Source organism: Mangifera indica, chromosome 6 (assembly GCF_011075055.1).
Source record: "Mangifera indica cultivar Alphonso chromosome 6, CATAS_Mindica_2.1, whole genome shotgun sequence".
NCBI lineage: Eukaryota > Viridiplantae > Streptophyta > Magnoliopsida > Sapindales > Anacardiaceae > Mangifera > Mangifera indica.
Genome location: NC_058142.1, coordinates 14,646,116 through 14,667,137, shown reverse-complemented (window position 1 = coordinate 14,667,137; position 21,022 = coordinate 14,646,116). Strand labels below are relative to the sequence as shown.

Genomic DNA, 21,022 nt, shown 5'->3' with positions numbered 1-21,022 from the left:
AGTCACAAGTCCAAGCCACAAATACCAATCATAAATTTAAGCTAAACTTGAGCCATGAATTTAAACTATAAATTTGAATTATAAATTAGATCCAAACTCGAATCAAACCTAGTCGAAGATCCTCTAACTTAAGTTCAATTTGATTTAAAAAATAAACCGACTCATTGGATTCAAATTCAGTTCAAATTCAAATTAAATAAATTAAAACTAAATTAAATTAACTTTTGAGACCGAACTTACCCAATTTGAGTCCCCTATGTGTACTTAATAAATTATTGATGGTTGTATATATAAAATTATACTTGCAATTAATTCATGAATTCATATGCTATGTATATAAATATTTCTTTCCTATTAATTCAAATATTAGTAATATTTTAAAGCAAACATAAATTCAATTTATTGATTTATTAAATGGGTGATGGTATGATCTTATCCTGCCGTAGACTTGTCCACTTTTCTTTATAGTATTTTTGGAACAATGTTATCATAGTTATCACTATTTTATAATATATAATATATATTTTATGACATAATATAATATAAATAAAAATATATATAATAAAATATATCGTAATTAATATTATATTATATAATATAAAAAATATATCGTATAATATAATACGTATTATTAATATGATCGATATATTTTTTAGAGAAAATAATAATAAAGTAAGGGTGTATATGAAAATTTTTAATTGTTTATAGGGGTTCATAATATTTTCTAAAAGAGTAATACTATGTGTACCCACTTTGAGTATACAAATATATACACACTCATATGTGTCATCATATGATTGGTTATTGTTTTATTCTTAATTCAAAATCATCTAATCACATAATGACACATATAAATGTGTACATATTTGTGTATCCAAAATGGGTACATATAGTTTTATTGTTTCTAAAATAATGATGTGTCTGTTACATTTTTATTATTTTATTTTTTAAAAATGGTATAATACAATATAATACGTAAATTTAGGTTTTCGATATACAATTTAACTAATGCTATAAGTATACATTTTCAGTATATGAATGGGTTAGATATGATATATATATATATCACTATGTAATTAAATATTATTTTATTCTTAATATAAAATTATCCAATTATATAATGATACATTATATATCTACTTATTTATATATTTACAAGTACGTAAATGTAGTTTTATTGATATTTTAGTCATATTCTAAGGTTACACCTTTTATTAAAACTATAAGTACATAATTTTTAGTATATAACTAATTACACAAATAATATATTATCGTGTGATTATATGTTATTTTATCTTAAATTCAAAATCACTCAATTATATGTAATGTATAATCTATATATCCCTTAGATCTTAAAATCATTTATGCCTTTTTCATTTGAACCATCTAACAAAATTCAGCAAGATCATGGATGAATGGAGGTTGCCCCTCCTAGGTTCCATATATATATTTTTTAAAACATTCTAAGAAAAAATAGTCTATGTTTTATGAACATATCAAAAAATTTCATGTTAAGGCTTCAATTTATTTTAAAATTTCTCATCCTTTCTTTTGTTTTTTTTTTATGAATTTTTTTAAAATATTTGTCCTTAACATATACCTTTAAATCACAAATGGATATATGTTTTCTTTAATGATTTTGGAACATTTTATTTACCCGAAAAGAGAGAAAATCGACATGAAAATGGGGAATAGGTTTGATTTGAATCGAATTTAAATAAGATTTAATTTTAGATTGAAAAAAATTAGTTCAAAATTAATGATTTAAAATTTAAATTTGATTGTAAAATAATTTAATATTAAATTTAATTTAAGCCAATTTAGATGTAGTATACAATTTGCCTTCAGCTCAATTAATTTTATAAAAATGATTTTCATCATTATCTCAAACTCACTCATTTGATTTAAATTGCTCTAGATCGAGTCTAATCTAACTTAATCTAAGACTGGTGATTTTGTGACTATGCTTGTAAAACAATTTTAAAAAAAGGACACAAAAATAAATAATTTTTAATATTTATTTTTGGAATTTTATAATAAAAAAAGTGTTGAATAATTATTTTATATATTTTGAATTTTTATTAACTGTATCATAATCGTCAACATCATAAAAATTAATTAGTGAGGTTATAAAGGTCTTTGGAAGAAAACGTCGAGAAATACGACACCGTTTCAGGGTGTAGGGCTTAATAAAAGCTTTTTCCCTCGCTTTCGTTCAGAAGCTTCAAGCTATGGCGAATGAAATGGACATGAGTAGCTGGAGCGATCTTCTCCATTCTTCTACGAAGCTTCTCGAACAGGCGGCTCCTTCTGCTCAGTTCCCTCCGCTTCAGGTCTGCTACCTCTCTCTTTTTTCCTTTGTTGTCCTGATAAATGCTTGCAGAAAAAGTGAAGAAATGTTAAAATGTTAGGGTTCTAACAATGTACTCTTTGCTTTTAGAGAAAATTTAAGAAGTAAATAAATGAAAGTCTCTAGTTTTTGAGGTCCTTCAGAAAGGTTAATCTGTTTGGTTCTTGAGAAAATTCTGGGAAGGAAAAGGGAAAGTGTGAGAATGAAATTGTGCTAATTTTAGCCTGCGTAATCGGGAGAAAATGTATAGTGAATCAGCTAACATGCTTAAGTCTGTTGATCTTGCCTTACACTTATCATTCGCTTGGTTTCTGAGAGAATGCTGAGAAAAGTGAGACTCGGAGTTTGGCACTTTTACAATTTTATTGTATCTTTCTTGTAACGACTAAGTTTAGAATTAGTGTTATGGTTTCTCTGGAGAAATGTGGGCTTATTTCTTTTGTTAATGTTATTAAGTGAGCAAGTTGAGCCTTACTGCAACCATTGAGTGTAATTCTTGTTTTGATGCTTTAGAAACTAAAACTTTTTTAGTTTTCTTGTTTGGGTGCTTAAATACTTCGGACAAATTGCTAAAATGAATTACTTAAGTAAAAGGTGCCTGTGTTATGTTTGAATCATTGTATATGGCTTTCTTAACTTTGGGTTCATCATTCTGTATTTGTTTCAGAGAAACTTAGATCAGTTAGAAGCATTATCTAAGAAGCTCAAGGCAAAAACTGTAAGAACAGAGGCTCCTTCCCAGTCTATTGCCGCCACAAGGTACTTCTGATTTTCATATTTATGTTGCTTGACTAAATTGTTAGCTGCCAATGTATCTGGGAAAGCCGGTATGCAATGTTTTGGCCGGTTTGGAGTCTGATTGTTTTTGAAGATTAAGTTCATTTTTGTTTCCCATGATTTCTTCCTTGCCAAATGGATTATATTGAGTTTTTGGATCGCAAAGACTTAGTTGATGTGTGAATTCGAACATTCTATTCATCTTCATTGCTTTGCAGGTTACTTGCGCGTGAGGGAATAAATGCAGAACAGCTTGCTCGGGATTTGAAATCTTTTGAATTGAAGGTGAAAATTCCTTTTGTTAACGTTTTGATATCTGATAGCCTAAACTTTACTGGCTGTGAACTTGTAATCATTTCATGGATAGATTTATCTGAAGTTGCATATGTAATGGTTTTGCAGCCACTTTTATTTAATAACTAATTCTTGTCTTCTTTGACACTTCGTCTTCTTCTTCCTTTTGTTAGACAACATTTGAGGATGTTTTCCCTGCTGAGGCAACCAGCGTTGAAGAATATTTGCAACAGGTAATTCTTGATCTTATAGTTGTGTGTTGACACTATAAGTACACATTTAATTACCCATAGTGTTTAGATTTTTTTTTAAGTTTCTGTTACTTTTTGATAGTGGAATGTATGTTCTACATTTTTAGTGGCTTCAAATTATTTAGCATAAAATGTCATTGCTGTTCATCTGGCTATTTTTACACGTAAATAATGTATTCCTTAGTTATTTGGCTGTGTTCATATGCTGATGTCTTAATGATGATTATTGGTTGTCCCATCACATGGCTGCTACAAGTATCATTGTATTTTTTTGGTTGCGAATTTTGCTTATCATTTAATGATTTCACAACTTTTTTGGCACATTATAAGTTTTTTACATTATGAGAGGTTGATAGATGATATTGTATGCAATAACTATTTCACCTCAGGTTCATGAAATTGCAATGGTATCAGCAGTCCAAGAAGCTCAGAAGGATAACCTCAGAAGTTTCAATGATTACATGATGAAAGTTCTGGAGGTTAGTGTAACAGGATCTTTTTAGACAGTTATTATTACTTTATTTGTAGGTCTCTCTGCACACACGCTAGTACAACTATTGTTTCTACTATTTGCAATTTTACCATGGTTATAAAATAAAATTAGAGTAATGATTAATGAATGCATGAACTTTGTTTACTTTACCCATTTTAGCTTTTTAATTTTTGAAGCAGAATTAAGTTGGATTCCCTAAAGCAACTGTTTATTTAGTATTCTTTGTCAATGATGACTGTTTATACATTTACATGTTGAAAATTGTTTTTCCTTTTTAAAATTAAACTTTTAATCTTTCTAGGCATTTATATGTGATTTAAGATAAATTCCAATTGATTTATAATGGGCCAGGAAATTGGTTCTTGGAGTACTCTAGAGGAAGCTGTGTGAGTTTCAGTTTCAGCTATTGTGTATTTTACTTTTTAATTACTATTTGCAAAAATCATGGAAAAAGGTTATACCCTTGAAAGTAGTATATTCTATAATTTCACAGTTTCTATCACAAAGACTATAAATAACTTTTTGATTAGTTACTGTCCTGTGAGGTGGGAACATTTCATTATTTTGGAGTGTTGTAATAACTGTTAAGATCTTGACAGTACTGGATGGAGTTTTCAATTCTTCTGGTGCATTTACTCCAGATTGATGGTTAAGATCTTTTGTTGGCAGGAGGACTGGCAAAAAGAAAAACGTGACTTTCTTCAGAGCCTGAGCCGAATTTCAACACTGCCCAAGGCCAACATGATTGATACAAGCACGGGGGGAACTCGTTCAGGTCAAATAGTGTCCATGACTTCTAGTCCACAGGTATCCTCAGGACCATCTAGCATGGAGCTTGTACCCTTAGCAAACAAGCCTGTCCAAGAGAAAAAAGCAACTGTGTACGGTGAAGTTGTTAAGAACCTAAACAATGCGAGAGAGCGAGGATTACCATTTAAAGTAAGAATGGCTTGTTCTATTTGCTGAAAATACTTACTGATTTGAAATATATTTGAGCTTGAGTGACCTGTTAGCTTATATTTTACATATTTGATAATTTGTTACCTGTTAGAAAATTATATATGCTACCTTGACAGTAATGCCTAGTGAAGCTGGCTGTAAACTGTTCTTTATTCAATATACATCCCGGTTATAATTTGCATCTGCTCTACCAATTTTTTGCTTTTTTAAAGATTTTAACAATCACTACTTTTTCTTACATCGAATGGCTTATATCTTCTTTGGTTCGTTTGTCTTGATGCTTTTCTTTCTGTTTACTCCATTGTTTTATGTAGCCTGCAGCAGCTTTTAGGAGTGCCTATGAAAGTTTGGGTGTTGAAGTATCTGGTGGAAAATCAGTTAACATCCAGAAAATATGGCACCTTCTTCAGGTTCTCTACATTGATTTATGTGTTTAATTTTTCTAACATATGCTATAATTTAAATATGTTTTTTGATTTATTATGCTCCCTGCTATAAAAAATGCAACTATTTTGATGGATTCAACACAATGGTAGATGACGATGGGTGAGGATGCAACTTTTCAACGGAATGTTTCAAGAAAAATGTCATTAGTAATTGGTGCCAGGCGTCATCTCGAGTGTGGGCATGAGAAATATATCATGGATACAATACAAAGCCACCCTGCCCAAGTAATGCTTCTGTCTACAATTACCTTATTTGATTATATTTTGTGGAAGTGGATTTTGCTCACGATTTTTTTTGTGTTTTGTTTAATTGCTGCTGTTTTTCCCTTGAACTCTTAATGTGTGGTTGCCGTGCACATTGAAAATCACTTATACTATGAATCTAAGGCTTCCCTCTTTGCTTCTGCAAGAAGCTCCATTTTCTCTATCATGCCATTATATAGATATATATATAAAGCACTTATATGTTGCGTATATAATCTGTTATTATAGGCTGCTCTTGGTGGAACTGTTGGGAATTTGCAACGAGTCCGCGCTTTTCTTCGGGTTTGTCTGCATATTGCTACACAAGCTGATTGTTCTTTAAGTTTTTTTTTTTTTTTAAAACCTTTTGTCTGCTTGTGTTTTAATCACTGTGTAGATTCGATTAAGGGATTATGGAGTTCTAGATTTTGACGCCGGTGATGCTCGTCGGCAGCCTCCAGTTGATACCACTTGGCAGCAGGTCTTGCTTGATTGTTATTACTGTTAAACTTATTTTATAAGAAACAAACATCCTGATTAATTATTATAGATTTTTCATCAATTTGAAGCAGGGAGATTATTACATATTCCTTCGTTAATGTGACTTCATTTTTAGGTCCATGTCCTGGTCATAGGTTTCAATTCAATGTTACATTTTGAAGTTTGTATCAATTTTCCCAAAACTTTTAAAATCTGTATTATTCAGGATGTTGTATATTTTCCTTTGATATGTGATATGGATGATGTGCTAATTATACTTGTACAAAATAATTTTGACAAATTTTCATGATTTGAGTTATATCTTCAATATTTTGTACACTACTTCCATAACACTTTGTACAAAGCATGCAGGAATATAATTTTGTGATATGTAATCTTTTGAAACTTGTCACCTCTAGTCTTTAACTCTTTGCTCACCATGAATGAAATATCATTGTTGGCTTGATTCTGTTAATTTGCTTTTAGCATTAGTTTTGTTGTTATTGTCATGGTGATGCTTTGCTCCATTTCTTTGATCCCTTATTTTTTTACTAATATGTTAAAGGAAGATATGAAGATTTCTGATTTGGTGTACTTTTGAGATTCTGGGTTGCTTCCAAGTGTTGAAGAGAGATGAGTATTCCTTGATTGGATATAGACCAGATAACGCCACCAACCTGATATGTGGAACTTATAACCTGTAGTCTTTAGTGGCTCTCTTGCATTAGCAAAGGGATTAACTGAGCCACCTGGAGTATCCTTAAAGATCATTTAATTTGGATGTTTAATTTGCATTTTATAATGTTGAGAGACTATTTGCTTCTTTTTCCTGGGCTCCTTTTTTTTAACTTATGTATTTGCTGGCTGGTATACAATCTTTTTATTTTTTGAGATTTTGGGTTGTTCATATTTAAGGAAGGAGGAGTACTCTTTGAAAGATATTTGATTATAGAACAGGGAATGCTGCCTACTTGATTTTCTTTGTGTGTTATTTATTTCTTAGATCACTGATAGATTTGTTTGATTGGCATAATTTTGAGTCAGTATTACTTTTTTCACAACAAAGTATTATTTTTTTCACAATATTAAACTGTGATTTATCTTTTGGGACAGATTTATTTTTGCCTGAGAACTGGATACTATGATGAAGCAAGAAATGTTGCCTTATCATCCCGTGCTTCAAACCAGTTTGCTCCTCTGGTACTGATTGTACATTCCTTTGTTATATAATTATACCTCATTATCACTCCTTATTGTTACTTTTGTTTTTGACAGCTTACAGAGTGGATAAACACTGGAGGTATTGTGCCTCCAAAGATTGCAGCTGCTGCTTCTGAAGAATGTGAAAAAATGTTCAGAATGGGTGATCGTGTGGGGCGAGCTTCTTATGACAAGAAAAAGTTGTTACTCTATGCTATCATATCTGGTTCTCGCCGGCAAATTGATCGCCTGCTTAGAGATATACCAACTCTTTTTAATACTATAGAGGATTTCTTATGGTTCAAATTGTCGGCCGTACAGGATGTATCTGATGGAGCCTCATCTGTTGTATTGAACGAGGGTCTAACACCATACAGTTTGGATGATTTGCAGGCTTATCTAAATAAATTTGATCCTTCCTATTATACAAAGAATGGAAAGGACCCTCTGGTGTACCCATATGTTTTGCTTTTAAGCATTCAGTTGCTCCCAGCTGTCCTATACTTGTCTAAGGAAGCAGGAGAAGGATATAACATTGATGCATGCCACATGGCAATTGTTCTGGCTGACCATGGGGTCTTTTTGGAAGGTGCTTGTGCTGGACAAAAGCTGGGGGTAATGTATGCTTATGCAGAGGCATCCAGCATGATTAGGCAGTATGGGTCTGCATATTTACGTCTTGGTAATCTCCACATGGCTTTAGAGTATTATGCACAAGCTGCTGCGGCAGTTGGTGGTGGAGAGTTGTCATGGACTGGGAGAACTAATGCTGATCAGCAAAGGCAGAAAAACTTAATGCTCAAGCAACTTCTGACTGAGCTATTGTTACGAGACGGTGGAATCTATCTTTTACTTGGTTCAAGAGGTGCTGGAGAGGAAGGTGAATTGAAACGATTTCTGACTGATTTCAAGGCAAGGCAACAGTTTCTGCTTGAAGTTGCCTGTCAGTGTCAGGAAGCTGGACTATATGACAAAGTAATTTTCTGCCCTTGCATTTTTCTATGTATTTTTTCTGAACCATTAATTAATCATATCGAAGGATGGGTATCGACCAATTGCTGGCAAGTCATATAGATTTATAACTGTGACACTGTCTTTGATATGTGTGGTCATGTACTTCTAGTCACATTTTGCACTCATTGTTTTATTTGCTCTTTGGCCCTTCTCCAATCATATCAAGTGTCTAGTTCACCTTTCTGTTCGATGTTTTCCTTTGTTTTCTGGTTTTCTCCAACTACTTATTTCCTCTTTAGTTTTGTGTTTAACGTTATGCTGTTGCCTTTGGTTCTTACCATTTATTTTATTACCAAAATTCAGTCTATAGAAATTCAGAAGAGAGTTGGGGCATTTTCAATGGCACTGGATTCAATCAATAAGTGTCTCTCTGAAGCAATTTGCGCACTATCACGTGGTAGATTGGATGGTGAGAGTCAGACTGCTAGCCTCATTCATTCTGGCAATGAAATTTTGGAGATGGACAAATATTATCCTGAAGTCAGGTTATTTACATACCTTTGATTTCCTTTTATCTGTTTTGCTGGATTTTTGTAGCAGTGGTTACCTCATCCACTATAATAATAAAATAGTACCATTTTTTTGGTCTTTTTGGACCTCTAATGGTTACTTAAAATTCATGTGCAGTCTTCAAGAGAGGGATCAGGTTCTAGAACAACAAACTGTATTGAGACAGCTTGAGGCAATATTGTCTATCCACAAGTTGGCTAGGTTAGGGCATTATTTAGATGCTTTGAGGGAGGTCACCAAACTTCCGTTCCTTCCATTAGATCCACGAGCACTGGATGCTACGGCTGATGTGTTTCGGAATTTATCTCCTCATGTCCAAGCTTGTGTGCCAGATCTTTTGAAGGTTGCTTTAAATTGCCTGGACAATGTTACAGATACTGATGGATCCCTTCGTGCCATGAGGACAAAGGTATGCCTGAAATGCAAAAATCTCTATCTCCATGTTTTAGTGGTCTGATGTAGCCTCATTGAGATCGTTTATCTGGAAGTTTTAAGTGGTGATCCAACATTTGCTTGTCTTGCATCATGATCATGTGTTTGTTAGGAACCTAGCAAGGTCCCCCTTCTCAACCCAGACAAACTGTGTAAATTAATGGAAAATGAAGTTATGCTTTCAAATTGTTATTGTATTTACAAGCAAAAAAACTTTATCTCTCTCAACAGAAAGCAAAACGAAAGCACAACCAAAAGACTTCATGTCTGGCTGTTTGAGAGGTCGGAAATCTCTCTTGAATGGCCTAGCTTTTGAGAGGCTAGGGACTCTCCCAATTTTTGTATAAAAATTCTCTCTGCTCTCTCTCCTCTTTTTATTCAATTTTTCTTCTACTACCTGTGATTTCCTTTGCTACGTGTTTAAAATTTTGAAGTGGTCCTGCCTGTGCCTTGCTATTCTGCTGTGCCATTATACGTAGTCCTGACAGAGGTTTTTTTTTTTTTTTTGGGTGGCTGCAGATTGCGAACTTTCTGGCAAACAATATGAATCAGAATTGGCCCCGTGATTTGTATGAGAAGGTGGCTCGAAGCTTGTGAAGAAAACTTATGGTTGGAGATTTTTCTAGCAAAATTGGGAGAGAATGTTTTGGGTTTAGATGATCCTAGATGTATTGTTTTCATGAGAAATATTTTTAACAGAGATTAAAGCCGGTAAGGTATCCAAGTTGGTGATTTCCTGTCAATATATAAAATCCTTAACCATCTCTGAAACTTTCACGGCATTATGTTTACCAAATATTTTCTTTCCGAATTTGTCTATCATCAGGCTTAGGGTTGGATGTAGGCTGAGCCAGCTTGGGTTTGGATCATTGTTTGGTGTGAATAAACTGAATTTAAGTTGGAGTTCTTATTCATCGATCTTGAGTTTAGTCTGAAATTGACGTCTTCTTGTCGTATTGGATTATTTTTTTAATTCTTTGATTCTTCGTTGAAAGGTTTGTTAAAGTGGATCGAGCTTAAACACAATTGATCGTATTGGATTTAAGTTAAGTTTGTTTAAGTTTGGTTTATTTTAAAATCACGTTAATTTGACCATTTTGTGTACCCTTAAATAGGATGTTACCTTTTATATATATAAGAATATTGTTCTAGATGGTACAGAGCTTGACATTAGTGTCGGGAAGCGGGCCTTTCTTTGTGGATTTGATAAATAATAATATTATATATATAATTTGTGTACAAATAATAATGTATCATTATATAATTGAATATTGTTTTATCTTTAATTTTTAAGTGTTTAATTATATGAGGATTTGTATACAAAAGTTTTATATATAATATTACTCTTCGATAAATCGATATAAATTATTTATATAAAAAGATATGTTTGAAATGAGAAAAATTATAATAGCGATAAAATGCTTGGTTTGGATGATCTTTTTATCATTAAAACGCAAAGATTCTAGTATTTATGTTAAACTATATTAAATGTGTGGAAATAAAGGAAAATTGACATATGTAAATAGTTAAAGGATTTGGTAGATAATATAATAATTTTTTTAAGATATTATTTAATTAAAAGCCTTTAAATATGTTAAATTAAGTTAAATGTGAAGATAAAAAGGAAATTACAACAAATCAAACATGAGAGGTTATAGAAGAAATGGTGAGGGAAAATTGTAAGGAATCAAAAGTTGGGGGTTGGATGAAAAAACCACCCACCATCGATTTAAAAACTACAAAAAATCATCCACTATTATTAAAAAATTGTTCGAAACTATCCATTTTCGATCAAAAACTATAGGACAACCACCTACACCATAAACGTATGAGAACAAAATAATTTTCTGGAACACATTCAGAGAAAAGTTGTTGCAACTAAAGTACTTTATTCATTGATTTAAAGCCACTTAAATAAACTTACAAAGAATATAACTACTTTCATGACTAACAAATTCCTAAGTTATTGGGATACTCCAATAAACAGACAAACTGACTTCCTAAATAATAGGTCAAAGAAACTGATACCTATTGACTAACGACTTATTCAAAATAAATAATAATTCTTAATACCCTCCCTTAAACTGAATATTCTTCAGACATCAGTTTAGAGAACGTTTGCTCTTGCTTCCATCCTGTAAAACAAATTCCTTCATTGAACATACCCCAAGCAAATTTCAAAGGTTCACAAACACATCTGTTTTGAGAGGTTTAGTCATGATATCTGCAATTTGATTTTCACTGCTGCAATGAATTATATCAATAACACCATCCTTGCAAAGATCACGTAGAAAATGATACCGCACATCTATGTGTTTGCTTCTTCCATGTAGAACTGGGTTTTTAGAAAGCTTAATTGCTGAAACATTATCACAATAAACTGTTGTTGGCCCTTGTTGATGGTAACCAAGTACTTCAGATAATTTTCTTAGCCAAATAGCTTGACAAGCACAGGATGTGGCTGCTACAAATTCTGTTTCAGTTGTTGATAGAGTCACAATTGGTTGCTTTTTAGATGACCATGAAATAGCTCCTGTTCCTACCATGAAAACATATCCTGATGTGCTTTTCCTGTCATCTAAATCTCCGGCGTAGTCACTGTCAGTGAATCCTGTAAACAAGCTCGATTGTGATCCCCTTTTATACAATATTCCAAAGTCAATAGTACCTTTTAGGTATCGCAAAACTCTTTTTGCAGCCAAGAGATGAAGTTCTTCTGGACACTCCATATACCTGCTTATGAGATTGACAGCATACGTAATATCTGGCCTGGTTGTAGTTAAATACATCAGACTTCCCACAATCTGTTTATAGAGAGTGCCATCAACCCTTTTTCCCAATGAATTCTTAACAAGCTTTAACTCTGGTGAAGTTGGAGTATAAACCGAATTGCAATTCTTCATTTGAAATCTGTCCAAAACCTCCTGCACATATTTCTTTTGACATATAAAAATTCCAGCATCTGTTTGCAACACTTCGATGCCAAGAAAGTAATGCATCAATCCCAGATCCGTCATGTCAAATTCAGCCATCATAGATTCTTTAAATGTAGCAAACATAGCTGGATCATTACCTGTATAGATTAAGTCGTCCACGTACAAGCACACGATAAGTACCTTTCCTCCGTCGCCAATTTTTGTAAAGAGTGTATGCTCATACGGATATTTTTGAAAACCTTCCTTTTCAAAGTAAGCCTCAATACGACTGTACCAAGCTCTAGGAGCTTGTTTCAATCCGTATAAAGCTTTCTTAAGCTTATACACTTTTCTTCTCTTCCTTGGTGCACATAACCAAGAGGTTGAGCAACGTATACTTGCTCCTACAATTCTCCATGTAAAAATGCTGATTTTACATCTAGTTGAAAAATGGACCAAGAGTTTTGCGTAGCCATCAAAAGTACAAGTCGAATAGTATCTAGTCTTGCCACTGGAGCGAACACTTCTTTATAATCAACACCAAACTCCTGCTTGTATCCTTTTGCCACTAACCGTGCTTTATGCTTGGCAATTTCACCATTTTCATTCAACTTGGTTTTGTAGACCCATTTTACATCAATTTTCTTTTGGCCTTCTGGTAAATCAGTGAGCTCCCACGTCTCATTCTTCTCAATGGATTTGATTTCTGCATCCATTGCTTGTTGCCACCTGTTATCTTTAACCGCTTCTTCAAAAATTATTGGATCACTATCTGCAAATAAGGCAAAATGAACACTAGGATCATCATCAAATAAGTCATCTCCACTTATATAATCCATCATCCAAACTTGTCTCTTTCTTAGACGTTGAGAACTTGAACTTGATAGCTGCAGTTCACTTGGTTGCATGGAGGAAGAACTTGTTGATTGTGGCTGCTGGTTGGTCTCTATTTCGTCATCAAGGATAAGCTGCTTCCTTGAGTCATCACTATTTTCAGCCTAATTCCATGTTTTGTCCTCATCAAATATAACGTCTCTGCTGGTAACAATCTTTTTTGTTATGGGATTGAATAACTTATAAGCTTTTGAAACTTCGCTCACACCAAGGAAGACACACTTTTCACCTTTGTCATCTAGTTTTTTCCGCTTCTCATCTGGAATATGTGCGTAAGCAATGCAACCCCAGATTTTAAAGTGATCAACTGCTGGTCTGTGGCCACTCCAAGCTTCTTCGGGTGTCATGTTTTGAACAGCAAATTTCGGGCTTCTATTCAGGACATGAATGCTCCAGTTAACCGTTTCTGGCCAAAACGTTTTTGGAATACTAGTTCTTGCCAGCATGTTTCGCACCATATTCAAAATCGTGCGATTTTTCCTCTCTGAAACACCATTCTGTTGAGGCGTGTAAGCTGTTGTAAGTTGTCTGCGAATTTCATACAAACTACAAAAGTTTGCAAATTCTTGTGAATTGTATTCTCCACCTCGGTCGGTTCGAAGAACTTTAATTGTTCTTCCCGTTTCGTTCTCAACAAGAGCCTTAAAGGTCTTGAATGCAACAAAAGCTTCTGTTTTTTCTTGTAAGAAATAAACCCACGTTTTTCGACTAAAGTCATCAATGAAAGAAATAAAGTACCTATTTTTTCCATTAGATATTGGATTAATAGGTCCACAAATATCGGAATGAATCAGCTCCAGGGGTGCAAAAGCTCTCCATGATTTTCCTTTTGGGAACTGATCACGGTGTTGCTTTCCAATCACATATTCTTCGCAGACTTGAGAGGGACAAGCAATTGGGGGAAGTCCAGTTACCATCTCTTTATCATGTAATGTCTTCAAGCCTCTAAAATTCAGATGTCCATAACGAAAGTGCCATAGCCACGTAGAATTATTCACCTTGGTAGAGAAACAAGTTTGAGTGTCACTGTGAATGTGCAGGGGAAACATACGGTTTGTTGTCATGGTTGCCTGTGCAATCAACCCCTTTTTTTTATCATGAATTTTGTAACCACCTTCAGTGATGGTAATCGTATAGCCCTTCTCATGGAGTTGTCCCAAACTAAGTAAGTTGCTCTTCAACTTCGGAACATAGAGAACACTCGAAATGATAAAAGGAGTGTTATTTTTGCTTCAAATTTTGATATTGCCTTTCCCCATCACAGAGACTATAGAGTCATCTCCAAATCGTACAGTACTTCTAAAGCTTTCATCCAAATAAAAAAATAATGATTTTTCTCCACACATATGATTGCTGCAGCCTGTGTTTAAGTACCATAATTTTTCTTCAGACTCTTCCATGTTTTGACACACCATGAGCACTGTAGCTTCTTCTTCTTTTTCTTTCTCTATAAGTATTGCATTCTCTCTCTTTTCTTTGTTCAGATTAGTGTAACATTCAGATTGATAGTGCCCATACCTGCGACATCTGTAGCACTTAATATTTGATTTGTCATGGTTGTTTGACTGCTGTCTATACCGCCCTCTACCTCTGTTACGAGAATTTTGATTATCAGTGGGGTTGTTCTGATCACCATTACCTCTGCCACCTCTTCCTCGTATACGACCACGACCGCGACCACTTGTTACTGAGAAATTATTAGTTAAGACCTTCAATGCTTGCTCTTCTGTTGTATCTTCATTCTTTATCTTTTGCTCATGCACCAACAGGGAATTATGTAGCTCATCAACAGAAAGCCCATCAACATCATTTGCTTCCTCAATTGAGCAAACAATATAGTTGAACTTTGGAGTCATTGATCGAAGAATTTTTTCAACGATTGTGACATCAGCCATATTATCACCTTACAAACGCATCTTGTTTGCAATTGTCATAGTTCTTGAGAAAAAATCATCAACTGACTCTCCACTCTTCATGTGAAGGACTTCAAATTCTTTGCGAAGAGCTTGAAGATGTTGACGTTTCACCCTTGTTGTGCCTTGGTATTTCTTTTTCATGGACTCCCAAATTTGCTTGTACGTGTTTTTTTGTAGAATAGTCTCTAATATGGAGCGATCAATTGCTTGAAACAAGTAATTTTTTACCTTAAGATCTTTCAACTTCAGCTCGTCCAATGCTTTTCTCTGTGCAACTATCAGCGCTTCTTCAATTGCAGGTTCAACTGTACCAGTTTCAATGAGATTCCAGTATTCTTTGGATCTTATAAAGTTCTCCATCAACATGCTCCAATGGTCATAATGACCATCAAAACGAGGAATCGCAGGTTGCACATAGTTGCCATCAGTTGCCATTAATTCTTGCTACGGCAAGTTACCAAAAAACAAACTACTGCTCTTTTAAAATGTTAACCAGGCTCTGATACCAAATATGAGAACAAAATAATTTTCTGGAACACACTCAAAGAAAAGTTGTTGCAACTGAAGTACTTTATTCATTGATTTAAAGCCACTTAAATAAACTTACAAAGAATAGAACTACTTTCATGACTAACAAATTCCTAAGTTATTGAGATACTCCAATAAACAAACAAACTAACTTCCTAAATAATAGGTCAAAGAAACTGATACCTATTGACCAACGACTTATTCAAAATAAATAATAATTCTTAATAAAACGATGACATAAGATCAATGTCGTGGGGTTCTAATTGATTTGGAAGCAAATGATGATTTGACAGTGAGCTCCAACCAGAGGCGAAACAAAACTCCTTATGGGTAGGCCTGAGTCTTTCCTTGAATCTGATAAATTTTTTAACATGTTAGGTTGTACCCACCCTTGTTATAGCTTATAAGCTAGAAAGATTGTTACAAGCTTATTAGACCCACCCTTATTATAGGTTTAAACCATTGTTTTAAACTTTTTAGACCCATCTTTGTAATATGCTTGAATAATTGTTAGAGTCAAGTCTAGTTCTAATTTGTATTGTTTTAAGGAAATTTTCAAAGTTTCTTTAAACCTTTAGATATACAAATTTGGTGTAGACATATGAATTTACTGAATTTGGGAGAAATTTGTTTATCTTGCTTTTGGGTTAATGTACGTTAATTTAATTTTCTTTAACTATTCAATTTTGTAACATTAAGTAAATAAAAATTAAGAACAATAAAATCTTCAAGAATTAATGCATATTTGTATATATCTATTAGATGCTAATAATATGTTTAATGAAAACCCTATGTGTGACCAATTTCTCCATTCTAATAGATTGACTCAAAACTAAAAACAACGTTTATCACTATTTGATTTAATAGTATATGTAAAGTTTTTATTATTTGAGTTTAATATATATTTTAACATAATGAGATAAAATATTGTAGTCTTAAAAAAAAAGGCTGTAACTATTTGAAAAACATTTTGTTATCATAAAAAAGGTAATACTTAATATTAATTTGTTTTCAAATAGAAATGAATATTTTATGAAAATTTTCAGGTGTCCTAAAAGATTTTCAGTTAGTACTTTTCAATATTTTTGGATGAAGCATGCCTTAGACGTATTTCAATATTTCGGTTTTTATCATTTAAATCTTGAGTAGAATAGAGAATTATAGATTTACCAAATTCATTTGGTGGAGTTTTGTATTGTAATTAGGGCTTGATTCAAGCCAAGCCAAGGTTGAGCTTGTCAAACTCTCTTCAAAGCTAGTCGAACTTGACTTTATATTTTAGTTGAGCAAAAACTTATTAAAATGATGTCGTTTTAGTACATCTATATCAAATTTTACCAAGTTTGCAAGCTTAACGTGCCAAACTCCTCTCAAGCTTGAGTTCAAAGATATTTGATTCTCAGACTCAAGCTCCAGGTTGAGTTTGCTTAAGTTGAATTTATTTTGAACTTGTTTGAGTTAAACTCATTTTTAAGCTTGAATAAGTTTGATTTGAATTTACCTTAATTGTAATGAGAAAATCATCATACATGGTATAAAATTTAATATTTGATTAAATGTTGTGTTGATTCATTAACAATGATATAGTCACGGAGGTCTCCTTTAACAAAAATCTTGGTTCCACCAATGGCTCCAACCCTTGTTATCTTCTTCACGTGATGAAACGATCTAATTATCTTTGTTTGCTTCATGCAGTGGTGGTTGGGCGTAGTCAATGGGGGTGTGGGTAATTTTAATTTAAATTCAAGGCATTTTTTATTAATATTTGCTTTGATTAAATTAAAAATAGTCACAATAGAGTTTAGGGTTGCATTTGTTTTACAGTAATACTATGTGAATAACTTTTGTGCATGATTTTATGTATAATTTTTGTGTACAACTTTATGCACAAACAACAATGTGTCATTATATGATTGAATATTATTTGATCTTTAATTTTTAATTATTCAATCACATTATAACATGTCATTATTTGTGTATAACAGTTATGCACGTAACACTACTCTTTATTTTAATTGAATATGGGGATATTTTTGTGAAAAAGTTTATAAATAATGATACAATTGTAACAATATTAAAATTATCTTGACAATCCTATGATATTTAGGGGCATTTGGTTAAAGGTTATCAAATATTACTTCGCTAATCTATCTCTTATGACTGAAATTATCTTGTTTAATTTGTTAAATAATAAAAGATTTCGATAATTTCTAATACTAATAGTGATGCGACAAGTAATATTATGAATAATCTAATTACTATTTCTACCTTAAGTATTTAAAATTTATCAAGATGATCATGATTTTGTTACAATTCATCCTTATTTACTAATTTTTAGGACAAAAATACTCTCATTTTCAATTAATATAACAAATAATATAAAAAATATTTTAGAATAATTATATCCAATAATCTTTAGTACATTTGAATAAAATAACATTGTGAAATATAGTAGTAATTTATGTCCAGTAATATTTTAAATAATTTATTTTTATAATAATATTTTATTTTTAGTACTAAAACATTATCCAAATTAAACATACTTTTAATAGAATGTGGTAATTATATTACTCCTATATTATTTTTTACGTCAGCTTGGTAATAAAAAATTAGACCAAAAGACTTGTTTCCATCAAAGGTTAAGTGTAATCTCAAATTCATACCCTCCAACTTTAAAAAATTTAAACTCCTACCTATGAGCAAAATTCTGTTAAAAACTCAGTTAATGTTAAGGGCAAAATCATCATTTAATAAAAAAAATAAAAAAACTAAAGTTTTATTGCATTCCCCCCCGCCCCCCCTCAATTTGAAAATCTAACAGTTTCCCTTTACCCAAATTTTGAAAAATAGCAATTTCACCCCAAGGGTTTGGAAACAATCGCCAGTGACAGAGAAGTTCTCCCTCTTAGCTTATCTCCTCCTGTCGACTTGTTTTCACCCACTAATAATAGTGATATCCTTTGATGAAGATGATTTCATCTTTGTTAGAGTTAATAATTTTAATCAGTAGGTAGGAACAAGTTGGCAGGGAGAGATAGTTGTGGTGGGAGGATTAATGTGATTGAAGATGGTGAAATTTATTGTCTATGATGGTTTCAAAACCCTAAGAGTGAAATTGCTATTTTCTAACATTTGGATGGGTAAAAATGTTAGATTTTCAAACTAAGAGGAGGGGAATGTGATGAAACATTAGTTTTTAAAATTATTTTGTTAAATAATAGTTTGTCCTTAACTTTAACTAATAATTTTAACAGAATTTTGCTTCTAAGTGGAACTTTAAGTTTTTAAAAATTGGAGGATAGAAATTTGAGATTACACCTAACAATGGGAGGGTACAAGTCTTTTGGCCAAAAAATTGTAATAAAAGATTACTATATTCTTTAATTATCAAACAAACTAATAAAATAATAATAATAATAATAATAAATATATTATTGAAGTAATTATTGTTTCTCCAACCAAACACACCTAGAGTGTATAACATTACAAATTTTGTTGATCTGTCTCTTTTAAAAGGTCTATTATCGACAGATTAAGAATGGGTAAAAAAATATTTTTGGAGAAATTATTTAAACATATAAAATAATTATTCAACATTATTTATTTGATAAAATAACAAAAATAAATATTAATAATTATTTAAATAATTGATTTTAATTTAATTATATAATTATGTTGTAGTAGTTTGACAAGTTCAAGTGTCAACCTATTTTGTTTAAGACATTATATAATTAGTATAATTTCTTTCAATTTTAAGTATTTAATCCAATATTTAGATTATGTATCATCATGCGATAAGATTTAATTTTATCTCTAATCCAAAATTACTTAATAATATAATGACATATTATCTGGGTATTCAATTAGATACTCAAAATTGAGTGCATGTAAGCAATTTGACAAAATTTTTGTTTTTATTTAAATTTTTGCATAAACTTAAGCTAATAATTAGGGGTGGACTCAAACCAGACCAATTTGGCTCAAATTAATATTCAGCTTGATTCAAGCCTAATTTGAATTATAGTTTCAGTTTAATAACTTAAATTCTAGTCTAGTTATACTACTTATTATGCCAATAATAATATTCATTCTACCAACAATTCTATTCCTTTTGTCGATGATACACATTATTAATCTCATTGGTGATCTCTAATGACATCTCCAACAAATTCAAACAAACTCAAACTTAAATTAGCCATTGAGGATTTAAGCTAAACTCAAATAAGTCTACGTTTGGGCTTTAATTTAACCCTACCTATTGTAGCTCGTGTACTTGATATAGATTTGTTTCAAGCCAAGCCCAATGTCAACTCAAGCTAGACTCAAATCAATAATATCGAGTTTGAGTTTATTCGAACTGATATACAATGTTATCAAAAAGTTGTTAATAAGATAAACAAAGTTATCAATGTGATAAACAATGTTATTAAAAAGAAAAAATATATAATTAAAGATACAAATGAATTGAACCATCTATGAACTATTTAATTGAAACTCTAATTCGAGTTTGTTTAGGGTTTTCAGATTTAGTGTTATATATAAACAATTGGGGGATTAATGAATGTAAACAAACTAAAGTATTATTACATAATTGAATATTTTAAATTAAAGATTATTAAACAATTAGATTATTTAAATATGTGATGATATGTCAATTTATTTGTATTCATTAATACATATTGTTTATTCCTATAGTACTATTTATTGTGCTATATATATCATTTTATTTGTTTCTTTATGTTTGAAATTTGTTATATTTAAATTTAATTTTTTATTATATGGCTTTTTATATAACAATTAATAAAATTTTTGTATTTATTTAAAAACTTAGAGAGAGATAGAGAGAGAGAAAAGGTGGATTCGAACTGATTTGAGTTTGAATTAGTTTGAATATGAGTCACTTTAAAAGAGTTTAGTTCTTTTCAAATAAGTTTAATTATAATATCAAATCAAACTTAGTTTTGTATTATAATCAAGTCAAAATTGATCAAAATAATATCGTTTTAGTGTCTTTTCAGCTCAAGCCCACAGATACAAACACAGGTGATAATAACACATCAAATTTATAACTAGATCTACTGTATGTATAATTACTCCATGTATACGGTATATCCATCGGAAAATTATTTAAAATTTTAATTCATTAATTTATGTTTAACTATAATTACAAAACTAAACCCATATAAATTAGGAAACATATTGTTTTCATATACAACTTAAAACTTGGAACTGCCAGCCGCCAAGAAAATAACTAATCTCTGATAATATTTCTTGTCATTAAATAATTACATAAATTAATACAGATTAATGTCTAAATTA

At 31.7% G+C, this 21,022-nt stretch overlaps 1 protein-coding gene across 1 annotated transcript; it reads left to right on the top strand.

The window, feature by feature from the left end:
- Positions 1-2,184: 2,184 nt before the first annotated feature.
- On the top strand, positions 2,185-10,387 carry LOC123219160 (nuclear pore complex protein NUP93A-like). Its single transcript, XM_044640929.1, has 15 exons — positions 2,185-2,333; positions 3,018-3,109; positions 3,346-3,412; positions 3,595-3,654; positions 4,062-4,151; positions 4,835-5,104; positions 5,440-5,535; positions 5,662-5,796; positions 6,064-6,117; positions 6,212-6,295; positions 7,408-7,494; positions 7,570-8,469; positions 8,812-8,993; positions 9,136-9,427; positions 9,970-10,387. Exons 1-15 carry the CDS (start codon positions 2,232-2,234, stop codon positions 10,045-10,047), a joined length of 2,589 nt encoding a protein of 862 aa, XP_044496864.1. The 5' UTR covers positions 2,185-2,231; the 3' UTR covers positions 10,048-10,387.
- Positions 10,388-21,022: the final 10,635 nt, after the last annotated feature.